The 18481-nt window shown below is 41.3% G+C and overlaps 1 protein-coding gene across 11 annotated transcripts in view; it reads left to right on the top strand.

Moving 5' to 3' along the window:
• ARHGAP32 (Rho GTPase activating protein 32) overlaps positions 1 to 18481 on the top strand; it is a 263993-nt gene that overhangs the window by 115769 nt on the left and 129743 nt on the right. For 9 of the 11 annotated variants that reach the window (XM_072884762.1, XM_072884764.1, XM_072884758.1 and 6 more), the window contains 3 exons: positions 3082 to 3173; positions 4274 to 4315; positions 4690 to 4774. In XM_072884762.1, the coding sequence (XP_072740863.1) occupies positions 3082 to 3173; positions 4274 to 4315; positions 4690 to 4774 (219 nt within the window). The remainder of the gene's footprint in view (positions 1 to 3081; positions 3174 to 4273; positions 4316 to 4689; positions 4775 to 18481) is intronic. The other 2 variants (XM_072884767.1, XM_072884757.1) reach the window with 1 other exon arrangement.

Here is an 18481-nt window from a genome sequence, read left to right as displayed (position 1 = left end):
ATGCTGTTGGAAATGGGAGAGGCAGATATCTCCTTCCAGCACGATTTGGACATAAGTCAACTGGGAAGAAGAGGATAATACAGCTTTTTCGAAGAGAGATGCTGGCATTTAAGTCTCCTGGAGGTGTGAGTTTTGCCTACGCTGCTTTGAGTCAGATCCAGGGTAGTCTCTACCCACTGCTGCAAACTGGCTTGAAGCCCACGTTTTTCTGTCAGATTTGTTTATCCGTTTTTATATCCCACCAGCTTCTACTGCTGATGGAGAAGAAAAATTATTTTTCTTCCTACAGAAATTCTGTTCCTTAGAAAATTAAGGCAAGCACATCCAGCTTTGCCTAAAAGCAGCTTACAGGAATGGCACATTTATTACTGTAATTAGTTATTTTCTTATGTAAAAGACCTGTAAGGTTTATTAAATTGGTGATCCTCTTAATGTTAAAATTCACAATGAGACTCTCAAGTGTCCTCTTACATGCTGAAGTAATTGTGTGCTTAGTAACAGTCAGTCAGCCAAGGATAGGTTTATTTAAGGATATAAATATTGTCCTTGTTTTTCTTCCGTGAGTGGGTGTGCATGTTCTCTACAGCTGTGGGACAATGGAGTTAAAGCATTGCTTATGTTCAGGGCTGTGAAAGGCGCAACTGTGAGAGTGAGTGTCCTGGCTTCAAATTTATTCAGTAATGTTGAAAGGGGGAAGCTCGCTCATAATAGCTGCAGCATCCCTTTTCCAAGGGCAGTGCTGGAAATACCAGGAATTTGTCTGGCTGCAGAGAACGTGCTCTACTCAAGTCCTGCGTAAGCCGCAGTCATGTTGGTTGGATGAATGCAGCTGTCTACGATGTGTGTCTGCATCTGAGCCAGGGTCATCCTGGATTCCCTGTCCATTCCCTGTCCAAGGGAGCAATACATACTTCTGCAACGTGGTTGCTTTTGTCCTAATCTAGCTGTTTCAAGTAGGTGAACCGGACCCAAAGTGCCTCTTTATCTCTGGTGACTATAAAAGTAGCCTCGGGTAGATAACACAGTTGTAGCTGCGTACCTCGTGCGCATCTGGAGTTGAATGAGATGAATCACTCCCTCTAGCTCTGTTGCTGTTAATGAATATAGGCATGGTGAATGGTTTTGACTTATTTACTGCAGCTCTTTACAATGTGGTGAAGCACAGGTAAATTTGACCCATGTGTCCTGGTTTCGGCTGGGATAGAGTTAATTTTCTTCCTAGTAGCTGGTATAGTGCTTTGTTTTGGATTTTAGTGTAAGAATAATATTGATAACACGCTGATGTTTTAGTTGTTGCTAAGTAATGTTTGCACTGGTCAAGGACTTTTCAGCTCCCCATGCTCTGCCAGGTGCAGAAGAAGTTGGGAGGGGGCACAGCCAAGATGTTGACCCAAACTGGCCAAAGGGCTATTCCATACCACACGGCGTCATGCTCAGCATGTAAAGGTGGGGAAGAAGAAGGAAGGGGGGACGTTCGGAGTGATGGCGTTTGTCTTCCCAAGTCACCGTTACGCGTGATGGAGCCCTGCTTTCCTGGAGATGGCTGAACCCCTGCCTGCCCATGGGAAGGAGTGAATGAACTCCTTGCTTTGCTTTGCTTGCGTGCACGACTTCTGCTTTACTTATTAAACTGTCTTTATCTCAACCCATGAGTTTTCTCACTTTTACTCTTCTGATTCTCTCCCCCATCCCACCGGGGGGGAGTGAGCGAGCGGCTGGGTGGGGCTTGGTTGCCGGCTGGGGCTAAACCACGACACCATGTCAAGCTAAAATGAGAGCTTCAGGGAGGGGGATAAGAAAGATTCCCCCATTGTTCATCCCGTATGTGGGCTGCTAGCTTGAATTGTAATTGTGTGACTCGGAAGTTTTGGGGGCGAGAACTAAGTTGTTTCCATATTTTACATTGCAGTCTACAACTGTATTCTGTTATATGTATTAGCTTTGGGAGTGATCGACTCTGTTCACAGATCTTTTGGTGGACCAGCTTAGAAGCATTGGGACTGATCTTCTGGATCAGGGAACTCATCTGTTTACTCCTGCCATTGGAAAATGGATTTTTTTGTTCCAGGCCTGTAAGAGAGGGAATCCTGAAGTGCCTCTCTTCCTCTTGCTTGAGCATTCACTGTTTTGGACAATAGTCATGTTTTGTAGTGCATTGTATAAAGCAGAAGAAAGCTCATTCAGCTGATCTCACCCACATCACCGATGAGCTATCTCTGGCCAACATCAGGGACCATATTTTTCTCCTCCTGCTCTGTGAAGTCTGTGCTGGTGGTCTTGTTTGATCACTGCTCCCTTTATAAAAGCCTCACCTAAAACCCCTCAGTACTCTAGAGCTTAGGGCCTGGTACAGCACAGCAAGAGAAATTCGTGGTACTGAGTGTTTCAGAGTCCCCTGTGATGGTGAATGCTACCCCAGCAGAGCTCATGGCTTATGAAAAAGCAGCTGGAGGAAGGAGAGGATGGGAAAGTGCGACAGAACAAATGAAAAGAGGGAGTTTGGAGTTGTGGCCTCACTAAAGTAAATTAATTTTAGTGATTAAGGAATTTTAATATGTTCATGCACTTACACCAATAGCTTCAAATATCTTTTTCGAAAGCTCCCCTCCCACATTTAAGCAGCTCTGTCATTAAGTTGATTTTCCACTGTATGAGCTATCCAGATTCTTCTGGTGCCTCTGCCTCAATCTAAGTGCGCAGATGTTTGGAAAATCAGGTACTTAATGAGGAGTCTAAGTATGGAGTTTAGGAATGTACATTAGACTCCTACTTCTGAAAATCTCTTCTTCAGAAACCAGAAGTAATACTGAATAAAACACTGGATCTCGCAGTTATTACTAAGAGTCAGCAAGGCTCTGCAACATGGTTCAGGAAGAGATAATCACATACTCGATCATAATCCTGAGGTTCAGTTTTCCTTATTTTCCTTGTTAAAAAGGCAGAAGTACAACTTCCAGCACAGATGAGATTTGAGTTTGTACATATATGTAAAAATATATGGGCCACTGCTTAGTAGGCGGTAGTCCATAGCATGCAGTCAAATTTTAAGTGCCTTGATTTTTCTTTCTTTCTTTTTTGCAGGCAAGAGGTGCAGATATCCCTGACATTCCAGGGGAGTTGCCGCTGCGGACCTGTGGCAGCACAGCAAGTATGAAAGTGAAGAATGTAAAAAAGTAAGAGCAGTGTTCTTTGATTTTCCTGTCTTTGCTGGGCTTCAAGTTTTGATATCCTGGGGTTTAGCTATTGTGCTGCTAAATACAGCTAGGGCATTCAGCAACAATTTTTGATAGTATCTTCATCTAAGCAACCAAAATCCATGCGAAACAAAGTAAATTATAGCTAATGTAGTCTAAAACTGGGGGCATGAGAAGTTTTGTTGGCTCTCTCACCTGTTTCTGGCCATAGAAGCAAAGCTTATTAGAGTTTTGAACCTCACTGTTACTGTATTTTTAAGTTTTTGTGATTTCTTCCTGAAACTAATTAATTTAAAAAAAAAAATATGTAAAAACATATATGAACATATATGTAAAAAAAACCTAAAGAGAAGCCCAGGCAATGTATAAATGAGATAATTTTCCATCTCGCTATGCTCTGGGAAGCTAAACCAGGACAAGTGGGTGGCCTAGATATATTTTTATTTGATATTTCTTCTCTTTTCCTTTTTTTGCATTCTGCCCTCTACCTCTTCATTTGAATAGGTTTTGCACAATTTTTCTTTTTTAGGGGTATTTTTTTCTTCTGTGGTCTCCCAGATTTTTTTTTCTGTGAGCTTACACACTCTCTCTCTCTCATTCTCTCCTAGAGAATGTAAAGCAACTTATTATGCTTGCAGCTAAGGTTTCAAACCTGTAACCTGCAAAGGCGATCAAAAGTAATCAATATTACTTGACTTGTCTTTGCTAAGAATGCTGACTTGAGCACCAGAACTCCCCAATATCGATTGATCTGTGCATTCAGATCACCTCTCTGTAGTGCTCTGATGCTGTAAAGGAAATGGCTCTTTGTTCTAGTGCTGAGCAGCCAGATGCTGCATCTCACTTCCCACTTATATTCCCGTGGGAAGAGAGAGCTAGATAATGACAATCTCATTGGCTCACCACCAGAAATATCTATAGGAGTCTATAATAGCTTCAGCAGAAGCAAGAGCATGTTGCAGAGCCAGAGGATCTCTCCGTCAACCATCATTGTAGCTGGAGACACTTGGGAATAATTATGCCTCACTTTTGAATTTTAAAAAGGCAAAGGATAAATAGCGTTTGTTCTGCACCCTCAGATACATCAACCCGGGACTGATGGGCTGTGATGCCTTTCACAGGTAAAGTTCTACTTTCCTATGTGTCTCGTGTAAGGCTGTTTATTTGCACTGCAAAAATGCATTTGTAAAGGTAGAGCGGCTTGTCCCTGCACCATTTCTTAAAGATGTGGGCTTTGGTGTTGATGAAATGCCACACAGTTCTTTAAGGATGCAATGATAAAAGCCACTTTGCAATTTAGTTTTCCTTTCTCACTCAATTCCTTTCTCCACTGTTTTGGTGCATCACGTCAACAAACCCCTCTGTTCCCTTGGCTTTAGGATGAGAAAGTCGTTATTATTGTACATCAGTAACTGCATTTTATAACAGTACTTGATGCTGAGCATTGTTTCAGTGATTTGCATCTATCTTACGGTGTGCTTTTGATGTGCTTCAGGTTATCCTTTACAAAGGGTCATTTCCCGAAGATGGCTGAATGTGCACATTTCCATTATGAAAACGTGGACTTCGGCAACATACAGGTGAGTTTCAGATTTCTTTTATATACAAAATATCATTGTGCTTGGCTACCAGCTAACCTGGTGGGGGAGGCGGTGGAGGGACCTCCACTAAGGTTTGTTTAGTTAGTTGCAAAATGTTCAGTGATAAGAAGTTAAAGCAATAGGGTCTCTTTATTTGGACTTGCTTCCGTGTACTGGGCCAGCATATGTCCTCAGCCATGTGGCCACCCCTTTGAGGTTGGAGATGATTTTATTTCCACTGGACTGGACTGATGTCACTGTTTTAAGACTGCATCAAACATTCCTGATTGAGTCATCTGTAATAACTGCATGCATATTTTTAGCTTGTGTGTGTGTATCTTTAAACAATTGTGTGAACGTATTTATGTAAATATAAATAATTCAAATTTATCCGTTCTGTTCATGTTATCTTAGCTCTGCATTGTGCATTGCAGCAGCTGTGTCATCAGAATACAAGAAATTGCTAGTCAGCCAGAGATGCATTTCTGAAAGTGTGGAGCTTCACTCCTTTATGATCCATCCATCAGAAATATAGGCAGAAGCATTTTTCATTGAGCAGTACCGGGGAGGGCTGAGAACCAGGAATCACTGCTAGTTTCTCATAAACAGGGCACACCTTGTTCTGCGCTTCGAGAAGCAGGAATGCCTCCAGCATCTGCCAGCCTTGTAGCCAAAAAGAGGTTACAACCTTTTCATTTGTAAAACATTTCCTGTAATATAGAGTGAATTATTTACAGCCTTTCATGTTTCCGTACTTGACAGTTTTGCAAGCAGAATTATGCATCCGTTTTTTCTGTCTCTGTAATACAAATTCCTACTGAGAAGGAGTTTGGGTCCTATTCAGGGCTCGTATCTGCTATTATTCACACTAAGTGGCTCTAAGGAGGTCCATTTTACTGAGCACAGGATGTATGTGCATTGGCAGGCACACACACACACAAAGGCAGAGCAAGTTAGACAAAATAGTAGGCTTAACAGGACACCAGTGCAAAGAGCTCGGTTCGTAACCGGGTCTCTGGAAGATGGGCTGCTGACGCAAACCGGAGCAGTCCTCAATCTTTTGAAGCAAAACTGTGCTTCTTTATTTTCAGTTTCTGTGTATAGGAGTAGCGTGGCTAATGTATGTCCCTATTTTTTGTCTCCTGGTAATCTTCTGATTTGACACCACCGGTTTTTCAGTCATTTTGGAGAGAAGTTTTATGCTGGAGTAGGTGTTCACCAGGTTTCTGTGTACACAGAGATGGTTTCTTGCATCATGCAGTCCTCTGAGTTTTCCTTTCTATCGTTCAGAGATATTCAGCACAATGTGCAAGCTAGAGAGAGATTACCACCTTTGCACGGCACTAGTATTTAAAGCATTTTGAAGAAAAATAATTTAATTCTTTTGCAGGTTTAAGCATTTCTTGGATTGTTTTAAGGATGGCAGGGCATACTTGTAGGGGTGATATGCTGAGATTTTTGTGAGAGGGAGAAGCAAAATCAGATAATATATTCTTTACAGGTTTTCTTTATGTTGTTTGGCCAACAAAGCTGCAGCATGTTCTGGTGGGAAGTTTCCACAAGCAGGAGCTGGTGCTGTCTAGCACTCATTTTTGTGGTGTCGTTGCTGCACCTACAGCTTTCTGTGCTCCCGCTCGGTTGTCCTGTGTGTTGTGCCCTCTGCCACAAACTGCTCTAACCAGAGGACAGTGTCTGTGTTGTGAAGCCGGGAGGAGAACGGTGGACGACCGCAGCATGGGAGGCACTGTCATAAAAGTGTGATTGTGTGTGTGTTGGGGGGTCAAGTCTCTGCTTCCACCACTGCTACCTCCGAAAAACCGTACATGCTTAAATGTTCGTGTACCTAAAGCAGAACATGCTTAAATAAGGTGAATCGGGCCCTAAGTACCAGCTCTGTGCCTCTTGTCCCTTCCTTTTTCTAAGCAAAATTTCTGATAGATTCCCACAGCATAATGACTTTGTAATATGGATAAAAATATTTTAAGAACAGAGCTTTGCTCCTGAAATATGGAAAGGTCGGGAATTACAGTATTTGCTTAGGAAAAGACCAGTATTAATGGCAAAATAAATGAAAACTATTAATACAACAGCAGTATTAGTTTACAGACTTAAAAATAGGTTCATATAGGGCTCATACATTTTAATCAAGGGGCATTCATTGGTGGCTCCTTTGTGATAACAAGGTAGACTAGAGAACAGCAGTAGGCTGAAGTGACTTGTAAATGACAGCTTGGCACCTAATAGCGAATTACCAAGTTGCATCTGAGGAGCAGTGGGTGTAAACTCCTTTCAAAATCTATTCACTGTTAAAAATTTGCGTAGTAGAAATGCAGTATTATCTGGCTGTGTCAGGAATTGTGTAATGCTGTCTATTAACAGCCTGGCCGAATTTCAGATTGTTTTGTAACGTTTATGTCACTTATAATATGGTCTCGTGGTGCAATCGGTATTAATATCTTGGCATTTCACCTCATGAGATCGTTTTAAATTAACTTTCTGAGATGTATAAAAAAGGATTTGTTCTCTTCTTATCCTGGCACCATGCTAACAAGACTAGGTGCATATTGGGATGCTTTTTTCTCTTCAGAAATGTTCTGCTATACTGCTTTCAACAGCAATGTATTTTAACCTTATCTGCGTCTGGCCAGCAAGACACACGTTACATCAGCAGGAAATTGCTGGTTTACCAGACAAAGGTAGTTGATGTCAAAGCTGTAGTTACAGGATGGGCTTTACAGATTGCATCAGTGTCAGAAATTCACTGATATTTTGCTGAAATACCTTACATTTACTACTGCATTTATTTTTTAAGGCTACATAATTGATTTTTAATTTTACAATGAAAAGCCAGGTTCTGCATAATAGATTTATTTTAGTCTAACATTGGACAAATGTTTAGGAGCCTTGTTAGCAGGAGCAGAACTGTGGCTCAGCCGCACTGTGGTCTGTGTCTCCCAAACGAGATGTTATTAGGCCATGGCTAGGTTGTGATTACTCAGCATCGGTTAGGTCGGTTCTGTTGGCTTCCTTCTCTCTCAAGCTCTGCTGCCTTTCCACAGTTCTTGGCTAACGTCTGCCTGTGATGCCTCTCCTCTCTCTAGAACGTCAAAACTCAATTCATTAATACACAAAGCAGATGTTGCTTGCGCACGTATTGCTGTACAGGGCATCTTAAGCACTGAAGTATGGATTTGGAAGTCCTCAGCATCTCTTCCAGGTCTTACGTTAAGGCAGAAGGGCTCACCACACATTTAACTTCAGAAGTGCCTAAGTTACCCCAACGTAACTTACAATAATATGTTCACAATCAGTCTCTAAGGCAGCTTATTAAATTTAAGCACAATTTCAGGGTCTGCTAGTTGGAAAAGCTTCCTTCTTAGGGCCTTGGGATGTTCCAGCACCGTGCGGTGTACTGCAGATAGCTGAACTAACACGGGAAGAGTCGATGTGTACACACTAAACAGCGCAGCATCTTCCAGACGCTCCTTTGAGTTGAAGTTCAATGCATCAGCATGGTGCTCAGCCCAGGCTAATTTGATTGCACGTTCCAGGTTTTGTGTTGTAGCTGTAGAGCTGCTCAAGGTAACTCATTCACACATAACTTGAGTACCTCAGTACAGCAGTTGTGTCTCATAGTCTCACTGCCTTTTGAGCTTTAAGGCTTGTTAATACTGAAGAATTGAACGATTTCAACAAAACCTCTGTATCGCTAAGTTATACAAAAGTGGCATGATTCCTCCCCTAACATGGTGCAAATGTGATTTTACTTTACTTAGTGCAATGAGCCATTAATATAAACAGGAGAAATAGTGATTAGGTGTTCCGTAAATATCTTTACTTCCTGCCAGAAATAAAGACTTTTTTCTTTACTTGAAAGAATTAAGAAATTATCTTTAGTTGAGTAACTTTTAGTAATGGAATATGGAGAGCTGATCAGCTCTGAGTTTTCCAGATAATATTCTTTGCTCCCTGAAAAACGCATTGGTGAAGGGCAGCAAGTGCTGTAATGCACATTCATATTGCTTCAGCAATCTTGCATTTGACGCAGATTTACCCCTTCAAACAGCATGGTCTCGGTCTCTGTCTCTCTGTGTTTGCGTTCATGTAGCAGCCTTCTAAAAATAAAACCCTGTCAGAACAGGGTTGGATTACGGTGCATGGAAGGATCCTCTCCTTATCTGTTAAGCTTTGGCATTGCAAGTGGTAGGAGCATGTTATCAGTGGTAAAGGAAGTATTTGAACCAGAATCACTTCCGCCTGCCGAGGCATCAGCTGCCAGGAATTCCTGTTTGGAGCTCAGCAGTATTGTTTGCTGTTTGAATGCCTTTGGCAAGCTGCAGCCTTCCAGCCAAGATGATGGGCTGCATTTCAATGGGGGCTGTGGTTTGCGCCTGTAATTGTATTTTCCTGTTGTGCCTTAAGAGTTAGAAGCGTTGCAAAGAGCAGTTCAGTTCTTCTTGTGCCTTTTGTCAGCAAAGCCTGTTGAGAAGATATTTTTCGGGGTCGTCTGCTTTTGGTTTGCCTTTTTTCTTTTATTTAATAATACTCCAGGGCGGGGGGTACAGAGGGGAAGTGTGCTTGTGAAGGTGTCTCTGTTAATTATACAGTACATTTTTTTCCTGAGATGGATGGCAAAGGAAACAAAAATGGTAAAGCCTGAGCAGATGCCCTCCTCTGGAGTTGACTGGGGTAGTTTAAGATGTTTCTGCTGCAGCTAAAAGCAGTCCTCTACACAGATCAGCTAGAAACAACAGGAATGGAGGAGCGCTCCCTGATCTGTGCCTGTGCGAAGCTGGACAGCTTAGCTTGAATCTCCTTCCATCAGCGATTTTAAACTAAGCCTGCTCACTGTCTTCAGTGTAGGAGGGCTTGTTCATTCCCCCAGCTCTTCCGTGGGCATGATAACTTTCAGTATCTTGGCAGCCATGAGCAGCTACAGGCTGTAATGTCTTCATTTATTCCACTCATTTGTAAAGTGTTTAAAAAGAAAAAAATATTTATTTTAAAAAGCGAAACATGAAACAGCAGTCCCTCCACCCCAATCCCTTTTAAAAGATGGAAATACATAGTAAAAATCACAAAAACTGGCCTGAATTTTGCTGTGTATTGGTGCTATGAAAGACAATTTTTCTGGGTTTTGCTTTGTCTTTACAAATATGAGTGGTTATGGCATGCACACCCGTATTGCGTACGAAGTGGTGCTCCTTCTTAGCCTTTCATCTCTGGAAGCTGTTAATCTCCCCCCAGAATGACTTTGCCATATTCTGTCACGTTATGTTCCCCTTCTTTAGGCTTCCCCTCCTGTTCCCTGTCTTTTCCATATGGATTCTTTACTATTGCCTTCTCAAGTGGTAGCGGGAGTTGTTGCAAGGGCTGCTTTAAGGACGTGGGTATACAAAAACAACTGTGTTCATAGTGTAGGTGGAAACTGCTTCTATTAACTTAATAATTCCAGCCACAACTCCCTGAAAATTGGCAGTGTCTCCTGCCAAGATCAACAGGTTTTAAAAATTTGGAGTCTCTAGGCCAAGCTTCTTGATGCCAAAATGTTAGGAAAATATTCGAGTAAGTTCACTTCAGTTTTTGGATTCTTCTGTTTCCCAGTCTTGCATCCAACTTGCCACTAACTCCTCAGAAAACTTCTTCCCTGGAACAAGATCACACCTGTGAAATTCCAGCTTGCTTGGTTTTCCTCCAGTGGAACGGGGAGAAATCCAGCATGGGTTTTATAGTGGAGGGGTAACTTCAAGTATGGAGAGTATCTCTCCATGAAACTTTACTGTTGCTGCTTGCACATTTACTACTTGTTTTACAGTTGTTGCTTGCTGTAGAGAAAGCTAACACCCTTATTAGTGATCCAGCTTTAATGGGTAGGATTCTTGTAAATTGTCTGCCAGTTATTAAAGCCTGCTCAGAAAACTGGCAGGATATAATTTCAAGGCTAAGCAGGTCCTTCCGCTGACCCCGTGGTCATCATTTTGCAGAAGGAGTTTGCGAACCCCTGAAGGAAGAGGGGGGATTGCTTATGGGGGGGGACACGTGCTCAGAGGAGCTTGTTGGTGAGGGAGAGCTGTCTGTCTGTCCTGCTCTCTGTCAGAGGAGTGTGCACGCTCGTGTGTACTTGGAGGTGTAACACTGAAACGTATGTGAACAGCCAGCTTCAGTCTGCTTTGGGCTTACACTGATGTTCCCTTGTGGCTTTAGCTGCTAAGTCATTCTTAAAGTGTATTATACGCTTTGCTCTCACCTTCCTCCCTTTGACTGACAGTTGCTGAAATCGATAATTTATAGACGTTTATCTTTTTTTATGAAGTAAAAGGTAATTTGTCTGACATTACTCAACTGGCTGGTTATTGAATTGCCTGTCACAGGGAGGAAAGTTTTTTTCTGTTAGTATTTATCTAGATTAGCTCTCTGTCTGATTCCATGTATGTTGTTTATTTTAAGCTGATCACCTAGGTGTATAAATTGAAGGGTAGGCTGTAACCCACAAATAATTGTTAAAAGCAAATGAGATTTTACCTCTTGCTTCAGCTGAATGGATATTTCTGCTATTTTTGTTCTCTTTTTGCCTTTGGAAGTTTTTATGAGTTTATATAGGACCAATCGTTTCTCCACCAGGTGTGTGTCACGGGAGGACAGAACCCAGCGCGGTCTTTCTGTATCTGGGACAAAATGGCAAATCTGGGATGAAATGGCAGATCTGGGATGCTCTGTTTATGAAAGGATTTGGGTTATCCCCCACTTTGTGTGTTTCTTCTCTGCCTTCTTAGTGTAAGAAATATCACCGTGCAGATTTGGATGAGCATTTTCTCAGACTTTAATACCTTGAGGCAGGTATCTTCTCTTACCCATGTGCTGAGTACTGGCGGGCCAAAATGGTTTCAGGGAAATCTGTGTCTACTTGGCTCTTCTTTGCAACTGGGGACTTGTGGCACTCCAGTTTGAAAATGTTGACCTCCTGCAGTAATCCAGCTTGTTTTTTCTTCCCTTGCATTTAACACTGAAAATATAGCAAACTTGTCTGTGGATTTTTAGTCTTTATTGGTGCATAGTAGCTATTTGATGGCATGAATAAATCTTAAAAGTGACTGTAATAAGCCCAGCTGTTAACTTTGGCGTTGACCTCCTGCCGTTTGCCACCATCATAAATCCTCTTTAGCAACGTGTCACAGAAATGTATAAAAATTGTTTTAATTAGTAACTGGAACAGAGTTGTGTTGGAAAATGTTTCTTCCCTGAGGTTTAATGACCTGAAAAAACCAGAAAGAGGTATTAAATGTATAATTAAAATATATCAAAAATTTGAAAAGAATCTGTGGGCTCCAGAAAAGTAATCCCTATTTCACTAGTGTTTCATAGTTTGAAAGAGGATTCAAACCCTTACGGTTTTGTATACAGTAAGCTCTACCGTTACCAGGAATGGTGTTGAAATGCAGCATAATATTGTACACACAGATCTGCAAGGGTGCCAAGCTGGTGTGATTTTAATAACTGGCAAACTTCATGTTGATACGATCCCTGAGATGTACAGAAGCAGGGGTGTGTTTTTATTCTCCAGTGGAGGTTTGTCATGCCAGTGGATGTATTAGCTGTTAAACCAAACATCATTGGGAATGTTTGCATTTTGTGTTTACTATACCTGCTTACAAAAAGGGTAGTTTGTTTAGTTTGTGCTTATGTGCCAGAATTTTGAGGTTTGATGACAGAGTTGGCAGCTCAGGGGTAGCAAGTTAGGCTACAAGTTTTTAAACTGTTAATTCATTAGCTTAGCTTTCCGATGGTGTGTGTACCTTTGTCCCGTGGTTATAAACGTTTTCATTCATTTCCTGGTGAAGAGGTATGGATAGGATATAGCCTGATCTTGCAAAATTTGTACTCCTGACTGTCTTGGCTTTGAGATCTCTTGCTGGTTAAGGTGTGTTGGTTTGAGCGGACCAGATATGCTCCATCTGTGTTGCCAGGTATGCCAGGTATCCTGGAACCCTGCGGAGACCGTTTACTTGTGATGGTTGCGTGATCTGGTTTCCAGTCTTTGAAAATCAACACTGCTTTCCCATCTGCTTCACTCAGTAATATCATCTCGCACAAGGGCACGTGGTGTGGTGAACTCAAGATGGTTCTCTCATTATAAAATCAGGAAGAGTTGTCTTTGAGTACTCGGGAGAAAGCTTGTCACTGCACTCGTACTATGATAATCTATCCTGTAAGGCAAGAAGATGCAGGGGAAAGCACTTGAACTAATGGTATTTAGATACTACATGTGAAAATGTTTGCTGTACTGTGACAGGATTCTTAATGCAATAGATGTAGCTGCACGTGTAGTAGAGAGGATGTTTCTAGATCTGCTAAGCTGAGGCCCAAGTTTTGTTGTTTGTTTTACTTGGAACAGAGAGATTTGTGTAGAAGATTTCCTGTGAACCTAAACTTTCCCCAAGGGTCTGGCTTCAGATGGATTTTTCGTTTTAAAAGGGGAAGCATACACACAGGCACATATTCTCACCCACACGTCCTATTATAATGTCTAGAAGGCATTTGAAAATGTTTGTAGACTTTGATGGGTTTGTTATTTTATCCCTTGCCGTGGTGTGTGAGCAGAAGATGGAGGCTCTGCTTCCATGTCCTGCAGGCAAGGCTCTGACCTTCGGCTCTCCTGGGCGTCCATACCAAAAAGCTCTTTGATCTCCACTGAGGATTCCAAAGATATCAGTTGCTTATTTCCTCTGACTTTTCATTTCTGGCTATTTTGTCAACAGAACCTGCAAATTCAGGTTGCTGTTTTCCTGGTAAAGCAGCATAAAATTGAATGCTTCCATTATACGTCATGTGGATGTATGGTTGTGGTTTTTTAAAAATAAAATATTTAAATGAAGAAGCATGTGATGCTCTCACTGCCTCTTCAAGATTCCCTCTCCTAAAGTATAACTTCTTTTGTCTCTCTTGAAACTAACTGAACAAACTTTAATTCTACTAAGTAGTTCTTCTTTCCATCCCTCTACGGTATGAATGAAAGAAACGTTAGTAATAACTAAATGACTTGCTATGGGACATACTTTACAGTGCAAGACCTTCCCTACCACCATCCTAAATTTCTTCCTTTCAAATATGTAATTTCCCAGAAGGAGCTTTTATGAGAAGCTTGTTTAGGTCTGCATGCATATGTTTAAAGCCCCATCAAATGTTTTTCTGGACGATCAGGGGTTGGTTTGTGAGTTGCAGCCAGAGCTGACACTTCTAACTGCAGAGTGAGCTTTTGGCACCATCACACTCAGAATTACATCAGTAATAATTTAGAGGGAATAGATTGCTTAATAGATACCCACAAATCCAGTATTATAACAAGTTGGAAATAAAAATACATAGTGCCATATACTTTATGTATGTTCAAGATCCATGAACCTGCCTTAAAATTAATCCTGTTCTATTGGAAGACTGATGAAGCTTATAAATCTTGTTGTAAAACAAACTGCCTGGAAAAATTCACTTTTTGGGTAGGTGGTATTGTCTGGTCCTGCCAGTTTATGTTTAGACACTAACAAAAAATCTTATAAGTTACCTTGAAATTCAGTGCAGCTGTATAATTGATCTTTATGATGCTTGAGTATTAACCTTATTTATTGCAAGTATGACATATCAAAACATTCAGGCTTTAAAATAACCGGTTTTAGACCAAGTTCCCATTTACCAGCTTGAATTAGTTCAAAAAACCAAACCAACTTCTGCTATTTTTACAGCGTGAGTCCAGGAATTTACTTTGAAATGCTGGTAAATTATTTAATAATTCTGTATCTGCTAAGTCCTACAATGATTATAGGTGTAGCAATCCTGGAATGGGCAGGGAACCCACTGGGAGCTGGAGCCTTGGGGTAGAAAGGATTTGCATGAAGGAAAGGGAAGTGTCATATCAGGACAAGGGTGCTGCCTTGCTAAGGTGAGGGAAACTCAGGATTATTTAGGTGTAGTGAAGGTGTGAGGCTTGAGAAGCACCAGAGCCCGATTCAGAGTCCCTTTCCACGCACCTTCTCTTGTGGCTCAAGGTTTGATTTAATGTCAGGCTTCGCCATTTGTTTTAAAACTAAATAAAAGCTAGATTGAGTTTGGAAACTCTTTTTGGAGAAGTGAGCTTTTAGGCTAGTGCATGCATTTTGAATTATTAATGCATTTTAGCAGTAACACTAGAGCTGTGATGTGCACTTTGAATACACCCCAGACAAGCGGTGTTGGTTTTTATTTCCCCTGGTACATGGTCCCTGCATTTCTTTGAACTCTTTTAAGCCTCCCTGTATCCTTCACTTTCTAGCTACTTTAAACTAAGTCGAGTTCAAAGTAAGCAGATCTTTTTAGAGCTGGTTGGTGTTGATGCTGAATCAGAGAGCACAGTGAAGCTTTTGTCCTGGAGTGCTGCTTTCCTCTCCCAGCTGGCTTTAACTTCTCGTGCCGATCTGATATCTTAAAGATGAAGAACTTGGGCCATTCATCGACTCTCTTAGAGGCAGTCTGGAAAGTAATATTCCAATTTTCTATTATGATTTTAAGATAAACAAGGAGAGAGGGAAGACTTGGATTTTTAGCAACAAAATATCCACGTACTCTTAGAATGCTTTGTTGTGTATTATAGAGATGAATTTTTTCTTTTCCCATTGAAAAACAATTAAGGTGTGGGTGATGTATTATGTTTTCTGTTAGGATTATATGTGTACGTGTCTTGCAAGTTGCTATGGTCAGATTAAGGATAAAACAGCCACTGTAAAACAAACTATATCTGCAACAGTAGCAATAATACTAAATCTCATTGCTACCATAACACACCCTTGAATTAAAAAAAAGTGCGGACTACAGCATGGCTTTCACATAGGCCCTCTGCTATGGGGCACGTACGCCATGTGTGCATGCTCCAGTGTTCCCCAGACATTGTGTTCGTTCGCATTTAAATGTGTTCATTTCGATGACCGAAGACAGTTTGAGTTATGGAAGGGCCTGTAGCTTTCTACATCTTGTGTGTGCTCATTTAGACAAGCTATTGCATCAGTGCTTGCTGTAGAGGAATGTTTATTCTACACAGGATTGTTGGCGAGTCATTGTTTTCTTTTGGAAACTAGTAAGTTACTAGTACAAAACTTAATTGAAATACCAGTATGAGAAAGCAAAATAAGAATTTAAATTTGTTGTTTATCCACAATATGGAGCTGCTTGGGGGCCTTTTCTGGAATGGTTCTGCTTTTTGCTCTCTAGGGTAAAGTAGTGCTTTTCTGTGTGGTGGCCCCAGTTTGTCATTGTAACCACTAATCGCTTGCCTAGTGACTTAAGGACGTGGCCATTTAGCTTGAGTTAATGAGCATGGTTCCACCTGCCCAGAGAGGAACTGAGTCATACTCATTGCTGTGACAGCAGTGTCAGTCCAGGGTGACTTCAGGGGTGCTGCGTCAGATAGATTTATACTATTACTCTTATCCTCATGGTTGTGTTTTAAACATTGGTAATAGCTGAATCATAAAGACCCGTTTCCCTTGAAGTCTGCAGAAATTTGGACCGAGTGAGGGCTGCAGGTTTATGCCTCTCCATGGAGAACAAGTGTTCAGAGGAACAAGGTTCATACAAGCTTCCAAAGAGTACGTTACACAGTGGCAGGATTATACCAAAACCTTTTTTCTTTGGAGAGTGCAATTAAATCCTTAAAAACTAGAAGCCCAACTCTGCAATTCCAATGAGAAGTTCTCAAGTAGAGTCTGCAGGGTGTAGACCTGTTTCCAGTGTGACCCGAGTTGTTCAAAACCCACCTTCCCTGAACTGTCATCTGGGAAATTTAAAGGTTAAAATATTCTTTTCAGATGTTTCCTATTTTGTCTTCTGCCTCTGGCATCTTAGCAGAATTTTCTACAGTAAAAATCGAAACAGGGTTTCAGATCTGTCTGTGACCCTTTGTGCAGTTTGCCTATGATTTTAACTGTTGAAGTCCATACTCTGGAGACAACCAATTAAAGTTTTGACACATGGATCAAAAAAACAAGACACCGTTTATGAACCACTTCACAAAAGTAAAAGTCATCCTATTTATTAAACCTTTCCAAGATAATTTCTTTAATACCATGAATTTAAGGTATTTTGCTTTCCTGTTCTTGCTGCTCTTCTCTGAGTCAATGTACAGAAGCTGCATTCTTTTATCTGAGAAAGCATTTTTCTTCCTCCCCTGGGATTTTGGAAATATACATGATATACTGCTTTTGTCACATGCCATAAATAATCTGTGGCAGGCAAGTAATGGGGTAATTCCTGTGTGTACTTGTGTTCTGGAAAATACAGTTTCATGTCTTCCAGTTGGCCTTTCTGTGTCGGAGTTCGCAATACATTTACATATAACCACCAGGAAAAAAAACAGTGTTAATGAAGTGCTCGTGGTCTCGAGTGACACGAAATGTCGAAGGTTGGATCGCACGCTGCTGTTGTGCTTTGTGATACAGTCTCTCTTCGTGTGATCGCATGCTGTTTTTCAATTGGTACTGTACTGTGCAATTCCTCTCCCGCCTGCCTGAGCTCTGAGGTGCCTCAGCAGAGCTGGGGGCAACCTCAGGACACGAGGACAATATTTCTCTTTATTTTCCTGGCACCTCTCTCCTTACTCAAGAAGATTGTCTGTTTGACCTCACTGACTAGCTGTAAGTAAGCCCTTACTAGGGCTTATTTAGTGAACCAACAGCTTTACTTCCAGTCAAAATTTAGCAGGAATCCATCTTTAGCATCTTGTGAGTGACAAGGCCCAGAGAAGCTCTAAAAAAACCCCGCTTTCCTTCGGTTTTTTGGTAGTCATAAGGTTGCAGTTAATATTTAGGAGCGTGCGATACTTTTCAGTGCAGTGCAATGAGTTTGATTTTCCTGGATGGACAGCTCCAGTCATTCTAAGATAATCTCTTTAAGAAATAATATCACTGAATTATAGAATTAGATTAAGAATTGTGGGAATTTCAAAACAAGTTTCACTTTTCGTTACGGATTTTTCTGCGCAAGCCTTTAAGTGTGCATGTATCTTCAAGCCTTTCTCAACAGGAGTGAAGAAACTTGTTCATTTAAAGAAACTTGAGTTTCTCCCATAACTGCTTAGGACTTAAGGTTTCAACATGATTTTTTCAATCTTTTTTTCCAACTCATTTATTTTTAGAACCAAAAATTGGTGACAGTGGTGTCAACTATTTCGTTCTTAATGGCTGCATTCTAGCAGCTTTGTGTTTGCCGAGTAGTGCCTTTTACCAGAATTCTTGAGGCTGGAACCTTATATATCAACCGTTAGGCAGTTTCTGAGTGTGGGTTATGAAGACTTCAGAGGAAACATCTAATTTTCAGTCTCTTCTTAGAGATTTTCCTCATTAATTTGGTTGAGATAAAACTGAAACAACCCACTCATTTTAGGGCTGTTGCTGGAATAATGGTACCTACGTATCGGTACCCATGTGGACCTCTCTCAAGGTTTTAGCATCTCTGTTTTGGTAGGAAGAATGTTAATACTAACGATAAAGACATCAAGCCTGTTTTCACTATCAGAATTGATAGATCTTGGAAGTCTACCAGGATGTGGCAGAAATGGGCCTTGTCTCTGTCCTTCGTCTTCCCCCTCTTAAGGTCCTGCACTTGGGCCACAGCAACCCCATGCAACGCTACAGGCTTGGGGAAGAGTGGCTGGAAAGCTGCCTGGCAGAAAAGGACCTGGGGGTGTTG

Source organism: Ciconia boyciana, chromosome 20 (genome assembly GCF_034638445.1).
Source record: "Ciconia boyciana chromosome 20, ASM3463844v1, whole genome shotgun sequence".
Taxonomy (NCBI): Eukaryota; Metazoa; Chordata; class Aves; order Ciconiiformes; family Ciconiidae; genus Ciconia; species Ciconia boyciana.
This window is presented reverse-complemented; position numbering and strand designations above follow the sequence as displayed.